The sequence below is a fragment of the Pelophylax lessonae genome (assembly GCF_965119305.1).
Source record: "Pelophylax lessonae genome assembly, chromosome: 6".
In the NCBI taxonomy this organism is placed as follows: Eukaryota; Metazoa; Chordata; class Amphibia; order Anura; family Ranidae; genus Pelophylax; species Pelophylax lessonae.
This window is the reverse complement of record NC_138773.1, coordinates 107,211,944-107,235,719: the sequence shown is the minus strand read 5'-3', so window position 1 is coordinate 107,235,719 and position 23,776 is coordinate 107,211,944. Positions and strand designations below refer to the sequence as shown.

General features: G+C 48.3%; 1 protein-coding gene across 1 annotated transcript in view; it reads right to left on the bottom strand.

Moving 5' to 3' along the window:
• The window catches only part of PMS2 (PMS1 homolog 2, mismatch repair system component), an 89,374-nt gene that overhangs the window by 11,832 nt on the left and 53,766 nt on the right, over nucleotides 1-23,776 (bottom strand). The window contains exons 11-13 of the mRNA XM_082261883.1: nucleotides 11,922-12,720; nucleotides 7,059-7,226; nucleotides 4,031-4,131 (exon numbers count right to left, since the gene is read on the bottom strand). Coding sequence (XP_082118009.1) covers nucleotides 4,031-4,131; nucleotides 7,059-7,226; nucleotides 11,922-12,720 — 1,068 coding nt within the window. The remainder of the gene's footprint in view (nucleotides 1-4,030; nucleotides 4,132-7,058; nucleotides 7,227-11,921; nucleotides 12,721-23,776) is intronic.

Sequence of the window (23,776 nt, the reverse complement as noted above, 5' to 3'; positions counted from 1 at the left end):
CTCTATCGTTTATCGATAGACGCAGCTCCTTATCTTCATGACGCATAGGGATGTCCCAAAGCAGTATAATCATGAGGGGTGGGAAACAATGCAGAAACAAAAACACAAGTCCCCAATGGCTAAACTTAGCCAACCAGGCAACATGGAGCTTAACCAGGATCAACTGGAGCTCACCCGGAAAAAATTGAACCCTCAAAAGAAAGTAAACTTAAAGTTCTCTTTTAAACTGCACCCTGCAAAACCTTGTGGCCAAAAGAAGCATTCGCGGAAGCCAACACATCTACCTTGTAGAATTTGTGAACGTATGCACAGACAACCAAGTTGACGCTTTGCAAACTTGTAGCACAGACGCCTGATGGCAAAAAGCCCAAGAGGCACTCAGCGCTCTCGTAGAATGATCCTTCACTGGGAAAGGGGGAAACTGACCCCTCAGTGAATAGGCCTGTACCACCGTCTGCCTAATCCATCTGGAAATGGTCGCAGCAGACGCAGCCAATCCCTTACGAAGTCCATCAGTAAGGACAAAAAGAATGTCTGATTTTCTAAAGGACTCAATGGTCTCTAAATAAACCCTGATCGCCCGAACTACATCCAAAGAACGCAAGGCATACTCCTTAGGATGCTGAGGTTTAGGGCAAAGTGAAGGCAACACAATGTCTTCATTCAGATGAAAATCAGAAACCACCTTAGGAAGGAACGACTGATTAGGTCGAAGTACCACCTTATCCCTGTGTACCACCAGATAAGGTGAGCGGCAAGACAACGCCGCCAATTCAGATACCCTGCAGGCAGAAGTGATCGCCACCAAAAAGGCAACCTTCTGAGAAAAAGAAAGTAGCGAAATCTCCCAAATGTTTTCAAAATGAGACTTTTGATGAACAGATCACACCAGATTTAGATCCCACGGAGGTAACGGGGATCGCCTAAGAGGAGCCATATGGTGCACTCCCTGGATAAAAGTCTGGATTAGGACATGCGTGGCTAACGGGCCTTGAAAATATATATAGCCAAAGCCAAAACTTGGCCTTTGATAGTACTTAAAGCCAACCGCTGTTCAACCCCTTTCAGCAAAAAGGCCAAAACCCTAGCGATCGAAAACAAGCGAGGGTGCACCTTCAGCGATTCACACCATGAAATGTATGATTTCCACGTACGATGGTGGGTCCTCCTGGAAGTTGACTTCCTAGCCTTTAAGAGTGTAGGAATCACAGAAAGACCCCTATCTCTTAATACCTGACTTTCAACAGCCATGCCGTTTAGGCCAACGACTGTAAAGCAGGATGGAAGATCGGACCTTGAGACAGCAGATCTTCCCTGAGAGGCAGTCTCCAAAGAGTGTTGGTGACCAGCCTTTTCAGGTCTGCGTACCAAGACCGGTGAGACTGGTCTGGAGCCACCAGAATGACCGGAATGTTTTCCACCTCTATCCTGCGCTGAAGCCTCTGTAGGAGTTTCAATGGAAGAAATGCATAAATCCGCCGATACCGACCCCAAGGAGCCACCAGTGCGTTGGTGGCATTGGCCAGAGGACCTCGAGACCTGGCTACGAATTTCTGCACCTGCTTGTTATGGCGAGAGGCAAACAGATCAACCTCGGGAGTCCCCCCCGGACACACAGGAGGCGGAACACCTCCGGGTGTAGGGACCACTCTCTTGAAGCATGTTCCCAGTCTACAACAAATCCTATATCATGTTCACAATCTCTGACAGTCTCTTGCAGCATGCCTACAGTCTCTGATCATCTCTTGTATCTTGTCAACAGTCTCTATTCATCTCTTGTATATTGTTCATAGTCTCTGACCATCTCTTATATCATGCCCACATCTCCCTTTGCAAAGGCCTTGTATGGAACTGAGCAAATAGAACCGCCTCAAAGGTCGATACCATCAGACCCAAGGCTTGCATGCAAACTCATAGAGAGGACAGATTGTTGTCCAACAACACCTGAATCGCCCCCTGCAACTTTCGCAGCTTGTCCAGAGGAAGAAACACCTTGGCCAAGGCTGAATCCAGAGTCAAGCCCAGATAATCCAGTCTCAGAACCGGAGTCAGCATGGATTTCTTGCTGACTCAGATTGCTTGAAAATTGATGTTCCAACCGAACTCCTATAGAGTTCTGACCGTGATCGTGAGATCCCCCAACAAGGATGAATGAGAGTCCGCTCTCAACAGGAGATCCTCCAGGTACCCCCCCCAGCAGTGCCAATATCAGCGCTAGTACCTTGGTAAACACTCTGGGAGTAGAGGCGAGACCAAAGGGTAACACCACAAATTCTCCTCTGCTACCACAAAGCGAAGAAACCGCTTGTGTCCAGTACAGATAGAGATGTGTAGATATGCGTCCTTGATATCTATAGAGGCTAAGAATTCTCCCTGATGCAGAGATGCTACTACTGGATGGACTCCATCCGAAACCTCTGTACCCGCATGAAGCGGTTCAGGGCCTTGAGATCCAGGATGGGACGCACCTTGCCTTCTTTTCTGGGCACGTTGAATAGGTTTGAATAAAACCCCTGAAAACGTTCCTGAGCGGGAACTGGCACAATCACTCTTGCGACAGCAAGTCGTGTACCGCCCCTCGCAAGTCCCTTAACCGGACTTGGGATAATTGAAGATTGGACAGAAAGAATCTGTCTGACGGACAAGACTGGAATTCGATCTTGTATCCTAATCGGATCAGTTTGTGAACCCATTTGTCCTGAATCAAGAAGGTCCAGGGTTCCTAAAAGAATCAAAGACGTCCCCCCACCACAGACTCGGTTGAGGGCACCCCTTCATGCAGCCGAGGACTTGACTTCATGTGCCAGGGAACCGAGGGAGCCCCTAAGGTCCGACCATTCCAGGGAGAGACCCACGCCCACCCCGCGACCGCCAAGGATGTTTGGGGGGACAATTTTACTCACCATACCACTGTACCAGGTGTGCGCCACTCTGAAACAGATCACCTCCCACCCAGGGTGGTGGTGCTGTCAGTCAAGGGGAAGCTGCGACTCAGGGCGTTCCAGGTCGATGCATCCCAGCGAGACTGTCCACTCGCAGGCTCGTCCTCATCCATCGGGGCACTGTCGTGGCAAAGCCTAGTTCTGGACTATAACCTGCTCGTGCTCGCTGGCCAGGCTGGGAGACCTTAAGGATCTAGATTATCCAGTGTGAAAACCACAGCCGGCTGTTGCTTGTAGTTCCTCTGGATCTTGGTCCTACGGAACTAATCTTGGTCCTCGGGGGTTAAAAAATAAAAAAAACACAAACTTTCCCTGTTACAGCTAAGACCGAAGTCCCAGCAGGAAGCTAGGTCCTATTCAAAAACACTAGGCAGAACAAACTGTTTGATGATAGCAGAGTCTGAGGGGTTATGCCTGCAAGGATAGCCCCCCATAGGCGTGAATACATTTTTTCCTGCCTAGTGCCTATTGCTAGAAGGAGGAGCATAACCCTAGGAGTCATGAAGATAAGGAGCTGCGTCTGTCGATGAACGATAGAGAAAGTAATAACTCCTAGATGCTAGGCCAATAACCAAGCTTGTTTCACACTGTGGGGTGGTTTTAGCCACCAGCAGGGCTGCCCCTTAGCTTCATTTTGTAATTTAGTTGTACCAAGCATTTTACTCTTGCAGATGGTGCTATACCCAATGGCAATGGTCCAAAGCATAGCTGTATCCCTCAATGAATGAAAGAGAAATTAAAAATGTCTTCATCTCTTGCATCCCTACTGTCATGGCTTCCTAGCCATCTGCTTTAGAAATGTATACTGTATGTATGCATGCATGTACAGTATATGTTTGGAAGATTTATACATTTCTATATTGTTACTACAAATAGAAGAATGGCTACACAAAGAGGATTTAGTTCTGAGATGCACCCCACTACATCCAAAAATGGAGGACTTTGGAATAGCAATTTCATGTTTTATTGCACAAAACCCAAAGCAGTTTCTATTGATAATGCATGCACTATAGAAAAGATTAAAAAAGGGCATCAGAATGAATCCAATGTCACTGTCAAAATATTGTCAAAACTTTCTTCACACATACCATCCTCATCAAAGGTAAAATCAAACCCATTTTTCTTGAATATTTCCAGATTGTCCATAAGAATACACTCATTGACTGCAGTTAAATTTAGTTTCTGAGGTCTGTAAAACACAAACATAAGATTAATTTAAAATGGCAGAACATTAACCTCTTTTCGACCCGTGTACATTTTATAATTGTGGTTTGGCAACCGGTTTTAAAACAGGGGTTTGGCAATAGCCATCTAGTAACCATTCCACTCACTAAGCAATGAGTGTTGAGCCATCACCATCATTGGATGCCGTGGTACACACAGACACTTAACCAAACCAATCCGAAGGACCTGGCATCACGTGATCACTGTTTGGTCATTACAGCAATCACATGCTATTGTTTACGTGGCTGATCTGCCCCTTCCTCTTACAACAGAGGAACAAGGGAAATCATATTAAAGTGGAGCTCCAGCCCCCCCCCCCCCCCAAAAAAAAAAAAAAAAAAAAATCAGTCAGCAGCTTCAAATACTGTGACTGCTGACATTTATTTTTACATTAGGGCACTTACCTGTCCCATATCCTGCGGTGCCCTTGTCCGAGCCAGTCCTTGAATCGGCTCTAGGGGGCTGGCGCCACCATCTTGGGTAAGGGAAACCAGTAGTTAAGCCTTGCAGCTTCACAGCTGGTTTCCAACTGCGCATGTGTGAATCGCGATGCGTTTTCTCAATGGGCCGGCTGTGGCAAGGGCCGAACTTCCAGATGAGTTTACTGCGAAAAGTCAGCAGGAAGTTGGAGCGGGTACCTGTCAAAACCAGGTACCTGCTTCCCCCCTCCCCCCGCAAGGTGCCAAATGGGGAGGCAGACAAGCGGAGCTTCTCCTTTTGGGTGAAGCTCCGCTTTAAGTTGGGCATAGACAGAGACTATTAATAGTATCCACTAGTGATAATTTAATGAATATGGCAGGCTGGTTTTACCCAAGTTGAACGATTGATCAACTTGGTACATTCAGCCTGCCCACACACAGTTCAAATCGTCTATAGCCTGCCTTATCCTGCGTATCTACTCCTTTATCTCTGTCCCGCCATTGTATCAGATATGTATAATAGCACCGTGACGTTAACCTCCCTCTGTATGACCTGCACAATAAGTGTACAGAAAACTGAAATATGGTCTGGTAGTAAAGGGGTTTTACAGGCAGGTGGTTAAATTGTATGTAGAGGCACTTTTTCCCCAGTTTTTAACACAGTAAGGAAATTTTAGGCTATTTGTCAATTTTATACTGTATTGCTGTTTCCTGCTAGTAGAGAGAACTATCCTGCTATTTTTCTGTTTTTTTTTGCTAGTAAATTTCTTAGAACCCCAAACATTATATATTTTTAAACCAGAGGCCCTAGAGAATAAATTGGTGTTGTTTTTTTTGACATGGTTTTTGCACAGTGGATTTTCAAACGTAATTTTTTGGGGAAAAAATATACTTTTTTTTTATTTTAATGCAAAAAACCCCAAAACATAACAGTTGTTTGGTAAAATATAAAAGATGATGTTACGGCGAGTAAAAAGATACCAAACATGTCAAGCATTAAAATTGTGCACGCCTGTGCAACGCTGACAAACAACGAAAATTTTACAATCCAACGGCAACGCTTTAAAAGTCTTTACAGGTTACCACTTTAGATTTATACAGGAGGTCTGGCAGAATTGATATGTGCAAGCAGGCAAATATGGGAGCACTTTGTTTTTTTAATTACCGTATTTGCTGGCGTATAAGACGACTTTTTAACCTTAAAAACATCCCCCAAAAATAGGGGGGGGTCGTCTTATACGCGGAGTATAAAAATGTGAGGACTACTTTACATGGCCCAAAAACAAACGTCCCTATTGATCTCCAAGGTAAGTACACAGGGTGTAATCTCTCAAAGCGCTGGTTGGATGTGCGGGAATACTGTACCAGTATGTACAGTAGCTTCGGGTAAATACAGTATACCGCGCTGAGCCAATCACGGTGAGCGATGTATTCATTATTAAATACAAAGCCAGCTCGGATTGGCAGAGTCAGAGAGTAACATTATCAGCCCGCCTCTCTGACTCCGCCAATCCGAGCAGGCTTTGTATTCAATAATAGAATACATTGCTCACCATGATTGGGTCAGCGCGGTATACTGTATGTAGCCAAAGCTACAGTACATACTGGTACAGTATTCCCACACATCCAGCCAGCGTTTTGAGAGATTACACAATGTGTACTTATCCTGCTTGGAGATTAATAAGGACGTTTGTGTACTTATCATGCTTGGAGAATAATAGGAACGTTTGTGTACTTACCCTGTTTGGAGATTACTAGGGAAGTTTGTGTACTTACCCTGCTTGGAGATATTAGGGGCGTTTGTGTACTTACCCTGCTTGGAGATAGTTCGGGATGTTTGTGTACTTACCCTGCTTGGAGATTATTAGGGATGTTTGTTTTGGGCCATGTAAAGTAGTCCTCACATTTTATACTCCGCTACGGTGCAGAGGGGGGGGGGGGGGGTAGTCTTATATGGCGAGTATAGCCCAAAACCTATGTTTTAACTTGAAAATTAGGGGGTCGTCGTATACGCCCAGTCAACTTATACTCCGGTAAATAGGGGTATTTTTATTGCTGTCAGAGGGAGTGTACTGTAAACATCCCTTGTGACAGAAATAGGCATGTCACAGGTACTCTTTATGGAGAAATACGGGGTCTTTAAGACCCCAGATTCCTTCCCTGCCCCTAAATACATTTGCTCACCCCAAGCTCGGTGTGATCGAATGCTTTTGATTTTTAAAAATGGCGCCATTTACATCCGGGTAAACCAGAAGCGTTGTCAGGTCATTACGTCTGGGTTACTGTATCACACAGCTGAATAAAGCCGATCTGGTCTTTGTTCGTCTCTGATCTGCCAGCAGAAAGCTCCGGATGGTTGATCAGGACTCCCAGGGGGTTGGCTTTTCAGTTATGGAGGCAATGACTCCATGCAGATCAACTGAAGTTAGTCATAAACGCATTAAACATGGCATTGAGCATCAATTCTACTTACATGATAAGCCTTTGCCCTTGTAAGACAGTGTTTTGCTGTAACATCTCAAAGTTGTACTTCTCATCAGTCGCATGCTGGTCAATAATGAAAAGGTCAGAGTCCAGCTTGGTTATTATAAATCCCAGATTAAACTGGCCAATTATTTCCATCTTTGCAAACATGTCTTTGCTGAAAAATAAAAATAGTATTTTTGTGTTCACTTTTAAATGCTTTTCTTGGAATCATCATTGGGACACACAATGACTTTAGGTCATACTGGCACCTACAGGAGAATTGCACCCTGGCAAAAACAAAAAACTACAATAGGATTACCCCTCCCTACTACCCACGTCTCAGGTTTTTGTAGTAAGCAGTCCCTCAAATGAAGGTATTTTTTAAGCAAGTAAGAAAATCTAATTTTATTTTTTGTGCATTGACAGTAGAAAATCATTTACTTTTGGGACATCCAAAAGCTGTCCAAATGAGGGGTGGGCAACACGTCAAACAAACGCTAACAGGCCCAAGTAAACAGAAAACTGGGGCTGTCTGCAGCTAAGCTGCCTGAATGACCTTAAACTGGCATGAGATGAGGCTGCACCTGGTAGAACCTGGTACAGAATATGTGACCAGAAGGTGGCAGTATAGAAATTGGAAACAATTTGCTTAATGTCAAAAAATCAAAAGCAACACACAAAGTGAGTCGTTTTCAAAAACTGGAGCAGGCAGAATCTGAAGCAGCTGTGCATAGTAACCAATCGGCTTCTATCTTCAACTTGTTCAGTTAGGCTTTGAAAATGAAAGATTGAACCCAATTGTTTGTTGTTTAGCCACCTATAGAGATGGTGGGAACTTTATGGGGGAGATCTGGGATAACAAAAAGGGAATCCCTTGTTCTGAAAGCAGTAATTGAGTGGTAGATTGTGAAAGCCTGAACCACATCCAGAAAATGGAGGGAAATTTCCTTCTGTTAAACTGAAATCGGACAAAGTGATAAAAGAATGATATTCTGGTTGAGATAAAAAGGCAGAAACTATCTTAGGCAAGAAGGAAGTCCTGAGCCTCAGTACCACCTTGTCCCTATGCAGAACCAAAAAGTATTCCTTGCAGGATAATGCTGTCTATTCAGACACTTGCCCCACAAAGGTGAAGGCTACAAGGGTACCCCCTTGTGGGTGATAGAAGAGAAAAGAAAGGTCTTGAAATAGGGTCAAATGGTTGTCGTTAAGCATAAAAAGAACCAGATTTGGGTTTGAGGAAATCGCAGTGGAACAGATAAGGCAGACGAGGGAGATACATGAGAAATTCATTGTATAAAAGTCTTAATAGAAGGAACGTGTAGCCAATAGTCTCTGAAACAGGTTTGTGACCTTTAATAGTATTGAGAGCCAAATTCTGGTAAATAATATCTGAATATTTTAGTCCATTCGTTATTTACTGACCAATATTATTATATTTAATTCATTGTTTGCACAAGATGTATTTTGGCGCAGCACTGTTGTTGATTTGATTTCTAATTCTGGTAAATACCGAGTTCTAGGAAGGGGAGAATTTGTACAACAGAGTATCTTGCCCTAGGACTCATGTGCAAGCCCCAGGACTAAATACCAAGTGAACTATGCCTTCGATATCTGATGCTGAAAAGCCCAGGAAGCAGAAATTGCTCTAGTAGAATGAGGCTTTACTGGAAAGGTAGGAACCGTATCCTTCACTACATAGGCTCTAACCACAACCTGATGGATCCACCTGGTAATTGTGGAATGAGATGCAGGGAACCCCCTTGCGAGAGTCCTCCAAGAGCACAGAGACAATCTGATCATCTCACACAATCTGTGGAAGCAAGGTAGACTCTAATATATTGAACTACATCCAGAAAGTGGAGCGCCATCTCCCAAAGGTGCTTTGGAGCAAGACAGAACGATGGAATCACTATGCCTTGATTGAGGTGAGACCACCTTGGCAAAAAAAAAAAAAAAAGACACCTTAGGCTGAAGGATAACCTTATCCTTGTGAACCACCAGAAAGAGCTTCTTACAATACAAAGCAGCTAGATCTGACACTTTCCTGGCAAAAGTAATAGTGACCAGAGAAACCACCTTGCGAGCAAGGATAATTCCCTAATGGGCTCAAAGAAAGGAGAAAGTAACAAAGGTCCCACTGAGCTACAAGAAAATGTCTGGGAGGTACAGTTATGAGCCACCTCCTGTACAAAGGCTTTCACCAGAGAATGTGATGCTAAAGGCTGTTGAAAAAAATTGGAAAGGTCAAAAATTGTCCTGATTGTATTCAGAGTCAACCGCTGAGCTGGTCCCACCTGAAAAAAGTGAAAATACATTCCACGGAGTACTGGTGAGGACTATCCTTCCGCTGTACACTACGCAAAATAAGTTGATTTTGTGGTACTCAAAAGTGTAGGAACTACTGATTCAGTTGGGCCCCTATCGCTCAGATCATGGGCTTCAAGAGCCAGGCCAGCAATGAGAAGCAGGGTGGAACACTGCACAGAACGTTCAGCAGAAGCCTATCCACGTACCATGTTCTTCGTGGTAAGTTTGGGGCCACAAGAATCGCTGGAATTCCTTTCTACTTGTTCCAAAAATGCAGACAAGGGAAGATTTTTAAAGGAAGAAAGGGATATATTATGGAAAAAGGATCCCACGGAGTCACCAGTGCTTTCAACGCGAAAGCCATTGGGTCTGGAGACCTCTCCAAAACATCTCCACTAAGTGATTTACTCTTGACGTAAGGAGATCCATGCAAGGTGTCCCTTATCTCCTTCTCTGGCGAGGGACCACTCTCCCAAAACTAAATGCTGACTAAATAAGCTTGCATGCCAATTTTCTACTCCTGGCAGTATCAAGTCCGCTTCCCTCTTACATGTTTGACTTCTACCTCTGCCATCCCTGAAGGCAACTTGGCCACCTCTGAAGGTCGATACGATCAGCCCGAAAACAGCCAAGGCCTAGGTGCTCCAATTATTAAGGCAGAATCGCTGCAGATTTTTGGAGGTTGGGTATGCAAAAGAAAGCCTTGAACAGATAAGCCATTCATTAAATTGAACGAGCAGACCATGCCCTCAACTGGTACCATCCAGGGAACCCAAAATATGAATATGAAGACGAAAGCAAGACAAGGCCAATACCTTTGTGAACACTCAAGGGGCTATTTACACGCCAAAAGGGAGTGCCACAAATTGAAAATGCTCCTCACCAAGGCAAATCGTAGGAATGGTTGTTTCGGAGGATAAATGGGAGTCACGCAAACAAGCATCTTTATTGTCCAGAGAAGCCAGGAAGTCTTCTTCTAGTGGATTCTATGCAGAATTTTCAGACTGTCAAGAACTGATTAAGGATTTTAGGTTTAAAATGGGTTTTACATCTCCATTTGACTTTAGAACCATAAACAGATTTAAATAGCCCCCCCTCCCAGGTATGTGTAAAATTAAAAGCTGATAGACTGAGCTCAAAGACATGGAATGTCCAAACCTAGAGAGCTGAGAAGGCAACCGGAGGTCTCCCCCACTCTAAGAAGTGGAGGAGCCCTGTCATTGCATAGGTTTGGAATTGGGCTTAGCAGGGTTGATAGTCCATGGCTTTCACCAGAATTGCTTTCCTGCTGCAGGCTGAAGGAGAACCCTGTAAGAGATGAAAGAAACTCTTCCAGTAGAGGAATCTTAGCGTTTGGTTTGCTTGGTAACAGGGTACTCTTATCACCGGTGACCTTTTTGATGAAAGAGTCTAGGTTCCTCACCAGTCTACCACCCACAGGCTGAATCTTTTCCAGGTGCTTTTTGCAATTTGGTTCCACTGACCAATATTTTAAGTCTGCACATTTGGACAAATAGGAGGCCCACCCACGACTTCTGATGTAAGGAGTCAGCCAGGCCATTGGACCCCATTTTCCAATAATAAATGCTCTGGACATGCTACTTACCATGACCCCGGCTGAGGATGGGGAGAATACGGGGTTCCTCTACGTGTCCACACCACACACCTGTTTGCATCACCTTATTCCCATGTCCAATGTGTGACTATGTCAGTCCAAATTGCAGTGAATATTTCAGGCCTGCAGCCAAGAACAGTAAAGTTGGCCACCATTGACTCACTCAGTGCGCTCACGCCAATTAGGACATCAGTAAGAGCTGCAGGACCACCCAGAGCTGTCCACGGTGGTGCCCAAGTGGCTACAATTACCCCGGTCTTCTCAATCATTAACCCCCCCAGTGCTGGAGCCTCTCTCAGGAAAAAAGGGAGGCAGTAGGAAAAGTTAACCCCCAAAACAAGGAGGAACAAGAGGAGTACGTCGGTAAAGACTATCCCCCCACCCCGCCCTGAGTGATCTCTATTCCTGGGGAGAAGTGAAAATTAACCCTTGCGGCCCTGACTACACCCACTTCGGCAGGGCATAACCCTCCTCAGCGAGAAGCTCTTCAGGGACTGAGTCACACTGTTGTTGATCACCTCTCCCCCACATCTGTATAGCACCATGCATTACATGCCAAGGTGGGCGCCCAATGCAGGATCTAGTGTCGAACCAACTTTACAGGCCAGCCATGTCTTCTCCAGGGTCACATGTAAACTGTGTAACATGCCACTATGGCCAAATTGCAGAAGGAAAACTTGGTTGAAGAAATCTGTAGGTGCAACTACACTAACACACTCAGAGGACATATCCAACACCTTAAGACACTAGAAAAGAATTAAGGGTTGTTGGGCGTGGGAGGGGTTATATGGGAGTCCTCACAGCTTTTTCTTTAGACACTGTCCAATTACCTGAAGGTACCTGGCTGTAACACAGTCATCTCTGAATCTGCCTGTGTCTTATACTTTAGGGTCAAGAAAGCAAAAATTGGCCTTTAAATAGTTTTTTCTACTTCCACTGAATTACCTGATTTCTTTTCGGAGCTCTTCTTCTGCAGCCTGATTTTCCCCTGGACTGATCTTTGCTCGGAATCTGCGGAACATTTCAGACTCCTCCTTCTGTTGACGTTGTTTCAATTTATTCATTCTCTTGGCAAGACGACACATTGAAAAATGTAAGGGCACCATTTTCTTAATAACATTTACAGGAGCATCGATGGAATCAGTTTGTAATGTTTCAGTATGTAAAGTAAATTTAGCCTCCGTTTTCATACGCTTACAATCTGGAGAAAAATCATTGTTTATTTCCTTCTTTTGGACAGGGTGGTTAAAGATCTCCTCCGTTTCAAAGTTAGGGTGTTGATCATCAGATGCAAATGGCTCCATGTTCTCCATTTTCATTAGTGTTTCTGGTGAACTCTTTAGACTTTCAGCAGTAAGGTGGTTGGAGAAATCAGGAGTGTATAGTCCTTGCTCACTTTCTGAGCTACTAATGGTTCCCTTGCCAGAGTTGTAGTCATTTTTTACTTCAGTAACTTCACCAGAAGAGTTTGGTGTTCCTGGTTCTTTTTTATTATCACACACATGTGATGATGGTTTAACACAGATTTGGACTGTTGTGGAAAAATTAAAAGACTGGAGTGTCCTCTGACTTGGGAATGATTTCTGAGTTTTATCTGGATTTTTTTGTGGTGATCCAAATGATGATTTCTGGTTTAGAGAATAGGCCTCCCTAAGTTTAGAAACAGCAAGTGCCCCTTTGTCTGATAGATTTTGCTCTTTTGTAACTCCATTAGATGATTCTGTACTTATTTTTCTGAAACTCCCTACAACAAACATACAAAAAGCAAAGGGGTTTGACAAATATGTAAATTAGTATGTATTCATATAACATAGTGCAAGCAGCCCAAATTAATACCCCATCACAGCAATAATGGGATTTTTGATTTACTGTCAAATCCATTTCTCTGATGTTCATTGACAGACACAGCTTCTGGTATTCTTAACCATTGGGTTATACTGCCCCCTACAGGGGTAGGACACTAGGCAGAAGAAAATTCTGACTACACCCATGGGCAGTCCCAGGATGTATACTCCCTCTCTCTGCTATAGCCACTCAGTTTTGTTACAAGCAGTGTCAGGATAAATATATCATCAATCAACATCAGAGAAATGGATTTTACGGTAAGTCAAAAATACAATTTTCTCTTTTGTTCATTGACACAGCTACTGGTATTCTTAACTATTGGGTCATCCCAAAGCAGTGTTAAACATGGGGGTGGGAAACAGCAAAAAATTCCCAAGGCTAATCATTAGTCAACCAGGCAACAGGGGCCCAACCAAACAACTGAAGTCCACCTGAATAAAAAAAAAAAACAAAAAACATACACCCTCAAAGAGGATAAGGTCCTCTTAAACAGCAGCCTGCAAAACCTTGCAGCCAAGGGACACATCCACTTTATGAAAAACTTTGTAAAAATGTGCACCCATGACCAGGTGGCCGCCTTGCAAACCTGCATCACTGACGCCTGATGAGGGAAGGCCCAGAAGGCACTAAGCGCCCTAGTAGAGTGGGCCTTGACAGGAAAAGGAGAAACCTGACCCCTGATGGAATAGGCCTGAACCACCGTCTCTCTGAACCATCTAAAAATGGTCGCAGAGGAAGAGGACAACCCTGACGAGGCCATCCGTGAGCAAAAATAGAGAGTCCGATTTCCTGAATTGCCCGAACCACATCCAAGGCATGCGAGGCAATTTCCTTTGGATGTTTAGGCCTAGGACACAGGGAAGGCAACACGATGTCTATATTCAAAAGAAAATCAGAGACCACCTTAGGAAGGAATGACAGACAGGAGCAAAGCCCCACCTTATCCCTTTGAATTACCAGATAAGGTGAACAACAGGATAACACCGCCAGGATCGCCACCAAAAAGGCCACCCTCTGCCACAGCATAAGCAGGGGAAACTCCCGAAGATTCTCAAAAGGAGACTTCTGGAGAACTGAAACTACCAAATTGAGGTCCCAAGGCGGCAAAAGAGACCACACCGGAGGGACCAAGTGCCGAACACCCTGAAGAGAGGTACACACCAGAGAAGTAGCCAAGGGTTGGTTGGAAGAAAACTGCCAAGGCCAATACCTGGCCCTTAATAGTACTCAAGGCCAACTGCTATTCAATTCCCCATTGAAGGAAGGTCAAGATCTGAGCCACTGAAAAAGAGCCAGGAGGAACCCCAAGGGATTCACACCACGCAATGTACGTCTTCCAAGAAGTAGATTTCCAATCTTTTAACTGCGTAGGAATCACTGATTTAGACAATCCCCTATCCTTCGGAACCTAGCTTTCAAACAGCCAAGCCGTCAAAGCCAACGACTGTAAAGCAGGCTGGAAGATTGGCCCTTGGGACAGCAGATCTTCCCTGAGAGGAAGCCTCCAAGGAAACGTTGGCAACCAGCCGCACCAGGTCGGCGTACCAGGCCCGGTGGGGCCAGTCCGGGGCCACTAAAATGAACGGAATCCCTTCTGCCTTGAGGCTGTAGAAGTCTTGGCAGAAGCTTGAGAGGAGGGAAGGAGTAAATCAGAAGATACTGACCCCATGGGGCCACCAGCCCATCTGTGGGGTCGCGAGACCATGCCATGAACCTATGTACCTTACTGCTGAGCCGAGATGCCAACATATCCACCTCGGGGATGCCCCACTGGAGACACAACAAGAGTAAAACACTTCCGGATGAATAGACCATTCCCCATGTTCTAACGTCTGCCGACTGAGGTAATCCTCCTGCCAATGTTCCACTCCGGGAAATTGAACGGCAGGGAGGGCTGGAACTAAACGTTCTGCCCTGAGAGTGACGGCTACCTCCAGAGCTGCCAGGACACTTCTTGTGCCCCCTTTGAGATTGACATAAGCTATGGGTGTGGCATTGCCTGATTAAATGCACACTGGACAGCCTTGGATCCATCCAATGTTCCAGGCACAGCCTGATCGCATGTAACTCAGGACATTGAGAGGTAGTCTGGATTCTTCCAGGATCCAGAACCCCTGAGCAGAACTTCTGTCGAGGGTGCCTCCCCACCCGGACAGGCTGGCATCCGTGGTGACCACTGTCCAATACAAGGATAGCAAGGATTTTGCCCTGCCGGAGCGCCGGCAAAAGAAGCCACCAAATCAGGGACTCTCTCGTACCCTGGCTCAGCTGCATTGGGTTGTCCAGAGACTGCAGATTCTCAACCCATGTGATGGGAATCTCTTGTTGCAGGGACCCCGCATGTAACTGCACAAACCGGACCGCCTCGAAGGTTGACACCATCAGGCCCAGTACCCGCATAGAAGTCCGGAAGGATGACCATCTGCTGGTCAGCAGGAGACGAACTGCAACCTACAGTGTCTGAAGTTTGTCTGGAGGAAGAAATACTCTGGCTAAGGCCAAGTCCAGAGTCAGACCCAGATAGTCTAGTTTCGTAGAGGGGACCAAGGCTGATTTCCGAAGATTCAGAATCCAGCTGAACTCCTTCAGAGTTCGTATGGTGATTTCAAGGTTTTCAGACAGTGCAAAAGACTCTGCTCACAGAAGGAGATGGTATAAATAGCCCAGTACCGCGATCTCCTGCCGGCATAACAATGTCAGTACCGGGACCAACACTGTAGCGAAGACCCAGGGAGTGGAAACAAGACCAAATGGTAAAGCCCCAAAATGATAATGTTCCTCTCCCACTGCAAAGCAGGGAAGTGTTGGTGACTGACACATATTGGAATGTAAAGGTAGGCCTCTTTGATGTCTATGGAGGCAAGAAAAACCCCTTGATGTAGGGAAGGCACCACTCTGCGAATGGACTGCATCCTGAACTTCTGCACCCGCACAAAGCAGTTTAGCGCCTTGAGGTCCAGGATTGGATGCACTTTGCCCTCCTTCCTGGGAACTGTAAACAGGTTGAGTAAAAACCCCTGAAAAACTTTCCACAATCGGAACCAGGACAATCACCCCTTGAAACAAAAAATCTTGCACCGCCCCAAAGCATGCCTGTAAGTGTTCTGGAGACAGTCGCACGTTGGAAGGAAAGAACCTTTCCGGAGGGCGAGCACGAAACTAGATCTTGTATCCGGATCGTATGACTTTGTGGACCCACTTGTCATGTACCAGGGAAGTCCACAGGTCCAGGAACCAGAGAAGACGTGCCCCCACCGCAGATACAGGTGAGGGCGCACCTTCATGCCGAAGGAGCTTTGTCTGCGGGTCTAGAGAGGCCCGCTCTCGACTTGCCAGACCAAGTTCGCTTGGATTTATCATTGGAGGGCCCGAAAAGGCTTCCATCCCTTGTCAGTCAATCCTGAGGGACGAAAAAACTTCTCATAAGCTGAAAAGAAGGGCCCACATCTGTGACAAGGGTCCTTGCCCTTGGTAGCCTGTTGAAGAAAGGTACTCTTCTCCCCTGTGAGACCCTTAATCATATCATCCAGAGTAGCTCCAAACAGGCGATCTCCTTGAAAAGGAAGAAAAGTCTGGGCCTTTTTTTTTTTTTTTTAGAAAGTCTGGCCAGCAGACCAGCATGTTAGGCCGAAACAGAGAACCGAGATACTAGGGGAGCCTCATCCAAAGATGCAGCACAGATAAACTGCATCTCCTGGACCAGCTGGTCTGCCAGCTCAAAGGCAGGTGGGAGCTGTTCTCCCTCCAGGTCATGGCACAAAAGCTAAGCCCGCTCAGTCAGAGTTTGCAACACCAGGGCAATGGTGAACACCGGCCTCAATGCTGAGCAAGCAAGGGTGAACATATTGTGGGCTACAGCCTCCGCCTTTTTTGTCAGTCGGGTCCTTAAAGGCCGGAGACTCTTCAACCAGAATCACGGTTGCTTTGTTTAACCTGGAAACCGGTGGAACAGACCACTTTTTGAAAGGGACTCTTCATAGGGGTATTGCCTAGCAAACCGCTTCGGGACCCCAAGGGGACGATTCAGTCGTCCTCACTCTTTCGCGACAATTCTGTCAAAACAGGTGGGGAAAGGGAAAACGGAATTTTTGTAAAATCTTACCTGTAAAATTCCTTTCTCTGAGTCCTCCGACAGTCGCCGCCTCTTCATATTCGTCACATATGGGGTATTAGACTTTGCTCCGAAGGAGTAGCTAGGCAACAGAATATGTTAACAGTAAAGCTTTAACATATCCCACCCTCAAGGGGTGGTCCCCTCAGTCAATACCCTCCTACTTCCTGCAACCATATCTCAGTTTTAGTGGAATAGCAGTAGAGTATACATTCAAACCCCAAAAGAGGGGCGGGGGCGGCGACTGTCGGAGGACTCAGAGAAAGGAATTTTACAGGTAAGATTTTACAAAAATTCCGTTTTCTCTTACGTCCTCCGACAGTCGCCGCCTCTTCATATTCGTCACATATGGGGACGTCCCAAAGCAGTGCAAACATGAGGGGTGGGAAACGCATCCGCGCCGAAAGGCAACGCAGTCTCCACATCAAAGAAAGGAACCTTACCAAAGGAAGGAAACCAGCTGGGCAACAGCAAAAATAAGTGCTCAACAGGAGCAACAACCCAGGAAAAGACAAAAAAACCCAGGGGATACAAAAACTATCCCAACAGCCAGGAGTCCCCAACAAGGGACCCTAGGGAACAGCCGCACTAAGAACCTTGCGGCCAAAGGAAGCATCCGCCGATGCCTGAACATCTACTTTGTAGAATTTTGTGAAAGTGTGCACGGTCGACCAAGTCGCCGCCTTACACACCTGGGCTACAGAAGCCCCATGACGGCAGGCCCAAGACGTACTCAGAGATCTAGTAGAGTGCGCCTTCACAGGCACAGGGGGAACCTTCCCCTGCAAGGCATAGGCCTGTTCAATGGTCTGCCTGATCCATTTGGCGATGGTAGAGGCCGAAGCCGCCATGCCCTTTCCGAGGACCCTCTGGAAGAACAAACAAGGAGTCCGTCTTACGAAAAGACTCAGTCGATTTAAGGTAAACCCTTATCGCCCGAACAACATCCAGAGAGTGCAATCTCATCTCCTTTGGATGTTTAGGCTTCGTGCACAACGAAGGCAAAACAATATCCTCGTTAAGATGGAATTCCGAAACCCGTTTCGGCAGAAAAGAAGGATTAGGTCGCAAGACCACCTTATCCAAATGAACAACCAGGTACGGAGACTTGCAGGACAAAGCCGCCAGTTCCGACACTCTGCGAGCCGAAGTGATCGCCACCAAAAAGGCGACCTTTTTGGACAACATAGACAACGAGATCTCCCTGATCTGTTCAAAAGGAGCACGTTGTAACACAGATAGAACGAGATTCAAGTCCCAAGGGGGCAAAGGATCCCTCCTAGGAGGAACCAGATGCCGCACACCCTGAATAAAGGTGCCAACCAAGGAGTTGGAAGCCACGGGACGTTGAAACAGAACGGCCAGCGCAGACACCTGACCCTTTATCGGAGCCAGCGCCAAACGCTGATCGACACCCGTCTGAAGGAAAGACAGCACACGGGAAACCGAGTACGTGCGGGGTGAAAACCCCCTGGACTCACACCAGGCAAAATAGGCCTTCCAAGTACGGTAATAAACCTTCCCCGAGGAAGACTTCCTCGCGTTGATCAAAGTATGAACGACCTCTGGAGAGAGACCCTTCTCCTTCAGGACCTCGGTCTCAACAGCCAGGCCGTCAAAGCCAGCGACTGTAAAGCAGGATGGTAAATCGGTCCTTGAGACAGTAGATCGTCTCGAAGAGGCAGACGCCAAGGGGCGTCGACCGCCAGATTCACGAGGTCTGCGTACCAGGACCGGCGAGGCCAGTCCGGTGCCACAAGAATCACCGTGCTGCGTTCCGAGTGTAACCTGCGAAGGAACCTGGACAGCAACTGAATCGGTGGAAACGCGTACATCAGCCTGTACTGATGCCACGGGGCCACTAACGCGTCCGACGCGTCTGCCCGAGGGTCGCGCGTCCTTGCCACGAACCTCTTCACCTTGTAGTTGAGGCGAGACGCGAACAGGTCCACATCTGGAAGACCCCACTTCGCGCACAACATCTGGAAGACAGCCGGGTGGAGAGACCATTCCCCCTGATCCAGGGTCTGGCGACTCAGATAGTCCGCCTGCCAGTTCTCCACTCCCGGAATGTGAACCGCCGTTATCGCCGGGACATGAGTCTCGGCCCAAGATAGAATGTCGGCCACTTCTCGAGCCGCTCGGGCACTCCTGGTGCCCCCTTGGTGGTTGATGTAGGCCACCGCCGTGGCATCGTCCGTCTGCACCCGAACCGGGCAGCCCTGCAGTCGGTCCGTCCAGCAATGAAGACAGAGCCTTATCGCACGCAATTCCAGAATGTTGATCGGGAGGGAAGACTCCCCCTCCGTCCAGGTCCCCTGGGCGGACAGAACGCCCAGAACACCACCCCAGCCCGACAGGCTGGCATCCGTGGTGATTACCGTCCATGAGATCGGACGAAACGACTTGCCCCCGGACACCAACGGGGACTGGAGCCACCACAGAAGGTTTTCCCTGGTGCGATGACTCAACGAGATTTGAAGATCCAGAGATTGAGGTCGCCCGTCCCACCTGGACAGGATCTCCGCTTGGAGACCCCGCGTGTGAAACTGCACGAAAGGAATCGCCTCGAAGGCCGAGACCATCAATCCCAGACATCTCATACACGTCCGCAGAGACGAGTGCGGAACGTCCCTGAGGGACCTGACTTCCTCCTGAAGAGTCCTGAGTTTGTCTTCCGGCAGGAAGACCTTCGCCTGCACCGAGTCCAGTATCATTCCCAGATAGGGGAGACGAACCGACGGACTCAGTTTCGACTTTGGAACATTTATCGTCCAACCAAACTCCTGCAGAGTTTGCATTGTGACAGACAGGTCCTCCTCCAGACCCTGTCTGGTCGCAGACCGAACCAGAATGTCGTCCAGATACCCCAGGACAGAAATGCCCTGGGCCCTCAATAATGCCAGAACCGGTGCAAGCACCTTGGTGAAGACCCGCGGAGCCGAGGCGAGACCAAAGGGCAACGCCACGAACTGGTAGTGATCCTCCGCAATGGCAAAACGAAGGTATCTCTGATGACCCTCGAATATGGGGATGTGAAGGTACGCATCCTTCAAATCGATGGAGGCCATGAATTCCCCCGGAACCAGGGCAGCCACCACCGAGCGCAGGGATTCCATGCGGAACTTGCGAACCCGCACAGAGCGGTTCAGAGCCTTCAAGTCCAGAATCGGACGAACCTTGCCCTCCTTCCTGGGCACGGTGAACAGATTGGAATAAAACCCCCGAAATCTGTCCCGATGAGGCACCGGAACCACCACTCCCTGAGCCCTTAGGTCCCGCACCGCCAGGTGCAGATCCCGCAGGCGCTCTGGAGACAGTTGAAGATTTGAGGAAAAAATCTGCTCTCCGGCCGAGAGAGAAACTCGATCTTGTAACCAGATCGAACGATTTCCAGAACCCATCTGTCCCGCACACGGGCCAACCAGGGCTGAAGAAAACCGAGCAAGCGTCCCCCCACCCCAAAACTGGGTGAGGGCGCCCCTTCAGGCCGAACTGTTATGGGCTGCAGGTCCGGATTGGCCGGACTTCTGTTTCCCAGACCAGGGCTTCTTCTGAGAGCCTTGGCCTTTGAACGGTTTGCCCTTGTAGTGCGGCCGAAAGGCACGAAAGGACCCCTGAGGGGGCCGAAAATTAGCATGCTTCTTCCCAGAAGCCCCCTTAGCCTTGGGGAAATGGGGCAAGAGAGTGCTCTTACCCCCGGTGATCCCCTTAATCAACACATCCAGGGACTCCCCAAAAAGGCGAGACCCATCATAAGGCAGATTGGCTAAGGTCTTACGGGAAGATTGGTCCACCGACCAACATTTCAACCAAACCAGGCGGCGAGACAATACCGCCACGCTGTGCACACGTGCAGCCAACGGAATCAGGTCCAGGTCCGCATCACACAGATACATGACACCCTGGTGGATCTGATCCACCATATCCAGGGTCGCCGCCGAGGCCGAATCGGCCACTAGGACGCGCCTAAGCATCTGCGTCCAACTTGCGATCGCCTGGGCCGCCATGAGAGAAGCAAACAGAGCCTTAAGCATAGAACCCGTAACAGAATAAGTATGACGGGCAAGAGACTCCAGTCTCCTATCCGTGGCATCACGGAAAACAGGGGAACCCTCTGCAGGAATCGCAGTGGCTTTGTTCAAAACCGCAATTGCATGATCCACTGGCGGAGGCACACACCACCGTTCATCAGTGGCAGGCGAGAAGGGATAACGCAGCTTGAATTTACTTGGTACCGCAAAAGGCTTGCGCAGATCGCGCCATTGATCCTTAACAGCGCGCTGAAAATCAGCATTGCAGGGAAAAACCTGCGGCGTCCTGCGTTTCCTCTGCGTCCCATAAGCCGCCAAGGCAGCGGGGGGACACACTTCGTCTTGCAAACGTAGCGTCTGCTTAATGGAAGCAATCAACTCATCCATGATTGCAAGCTCTTCAGGCGAGCCAGGGGGAGAATTATCAACCCCCTCAACTTCAGCCTCTACCTCAGACCCCACTAGATCAAGAGAGGAGCGGGACCCCGATAAGGAGGTCCCTGCCAGAACAGCCCCATCACCTTCACCCTCAGAATCAGAGGACAGAGCAACTCTGGGCCGTTTAGTAGATTGAGCAGCCACCAGCATTTGCACCTGGGCAGCAAGGCCAGCCACAATAGTGGCTAAATCCCCCCCTGGGGGGGAAACAGCGGTCCCCTGGCTTTCCACCAATACTGTAGGAAACTTGCCCTCCTGAGAATCCATTGCCCCTGTAATGCCAGACAACCAAGGGTTAACTGCCCCCTTTTAGCAAGCGCGGCAAGCGCAGCCCACCGCACCACACTCAGGCACAATGAGACCCCCACAGGGAATATACAAACTGAATACAGGCAATGGATAGCAAGAACAGAAGGATAAAACCTGAGGAGACCCCGCTGCTGCTGCTGCCTCGATCGGTGTTCCTGGAAAGAGGAAGTGATGCTGCCAGGGCGCTCTATGTAAGCCTATGGAGGCTACAAGAAAATGGCCGCCGTGCATGTAAACCATGCGGCCGGAGCGGGCGCCGGTAAAATGGCGTCGTTTGGCGCCGAAAACGCCGCTCCACAGTGCATAAAAACACACACATTACATCCCAATATAAGGATACATGTTAGATCGCCGCAGCGATCGCTGTATATGCCCAAACATGCCAAGAAAAAACATGCCCCACAGCACACAGCTTCTCACACTGCCCAGCCTGACACACACAGTGTCATACAGCTCCCCCCCCCCCCTTGCAGCCCACAGCATGCAGCCGAGAGATAGGGAGACAAGCAGTGTGATTAAAGGCAGGTTACACAGTCCCAGACTGAGACCCCCCCAGACAGACAGGTCCCCACATAAATACACTTACCTCACATGGCGTGGGGGACCCGCACAGGCGAACAAGCCGCTGCACATGAGGCAGGGAGAGTCGCAATTCAAGACGCACACAATGGAGGTTAAGAAACCGCACAGCGTCCGGTGAGGTAGCCACCTCACCAATCATCCCTGCACCGAACAGGGATGGGTCGTTCACTGTGCCAGGAGCGTTACCTGGCTGAACGCTCGATGGCAGACTGGGAAGCCACTGACCCACGACCTGCGACCAGGGGGATCAGCCCGAGACCCAGTCCGCATAATCCTCTTCGTCCGAAGAACTAACTAATGCTGACAAAAATAACAGCTAAGTAAAGATAGAGAGAAAACTCAAACAAAATATTAAAAAGAAGAAAGAGTCTGGGACAGAAAGTCCCAGCACAGAGAGAGCCAGCCACTCCTGACAAGCTAGACATTAAAACTGAGATATGGTTGCAGGAAGTAGGAGGGTATTGACTGAGGGGACCACCCCTTGAGGGTGGGATATGTTAAAGCTTTACTGTTAACATATTCTGTTGCCTAGCTACTCCTTCGGAGCAAAGTCTAATACCCCATATGTGACGAATATGAAGAGGCGGCGACTGTCGGAGGACGTAAGAGAAACAACTTTTGCCGCTCTGGGTGGTTTGTGAGTGCCAAGGGAACCTGTGCCCTTGTAGCAGTCACAGCTATGTCTCTAATTTTTAGAGGCTCACGCACAAATACAATCAGTACATCCACCAGCGCCTTTTCATGCGCAGTTGCAGACATGGAGAAATTCTCACTATCTAAGTATTCAAGGTGCGTGGTTGCAGACCCATCAGGGTGACCCACATCTACGGCGGCCAAATCAGATTCAGGATCTGATGAGACAGGGGAAGGCGGGGGGCGCCTTTTGCTAGTCCGTGGCCCTGAAAACCACCTCCACCTGGGACACAAGGGACTACAAGACAGCTGTCAGTGCATGGAAGGATGGTCGGGACCCGGAGTGCCCTGCAGCCTCAGAGAGGGGATCTGGTGGGTAGATGTGCTCCAAAGACTCTATTAGCCACCAGGGGGACCCACAGAAGTGTAAAAACACTGCTAAGGAACACCCCCACCACGCTGGCAGCACCACCCGGTCGCCAGCTACAAGCACCAATCGAACCTCAGCAGAGAGGGAGAGGACCCCACCAGACTCACCACCCGCAGAACCAGGCTCCGCTAGTCACCAGGAGAATCACTAGGGGATAAGGAGGGCTCCCACTGCTGAACGCGCCGCCCTCGGGCTCCACTGTCATGGCCCCCACTATTTTGAATGGCAAACCACCACAAAATGGCTGCCGTGCATTGTAGCCTATGGGCTAAAGGAAAATGGCAGCCCCACGCGGCACCACGAGGCTCTCGGGGACCCAGGAGGTATCCCTAGCCACAGGACAGGCACAAGGCAGGAAGGGAGGCCCTGGCAGGAGCCCCCACCAGGTACAACCTGCTGGCGATTGTCCGGTCGCCAG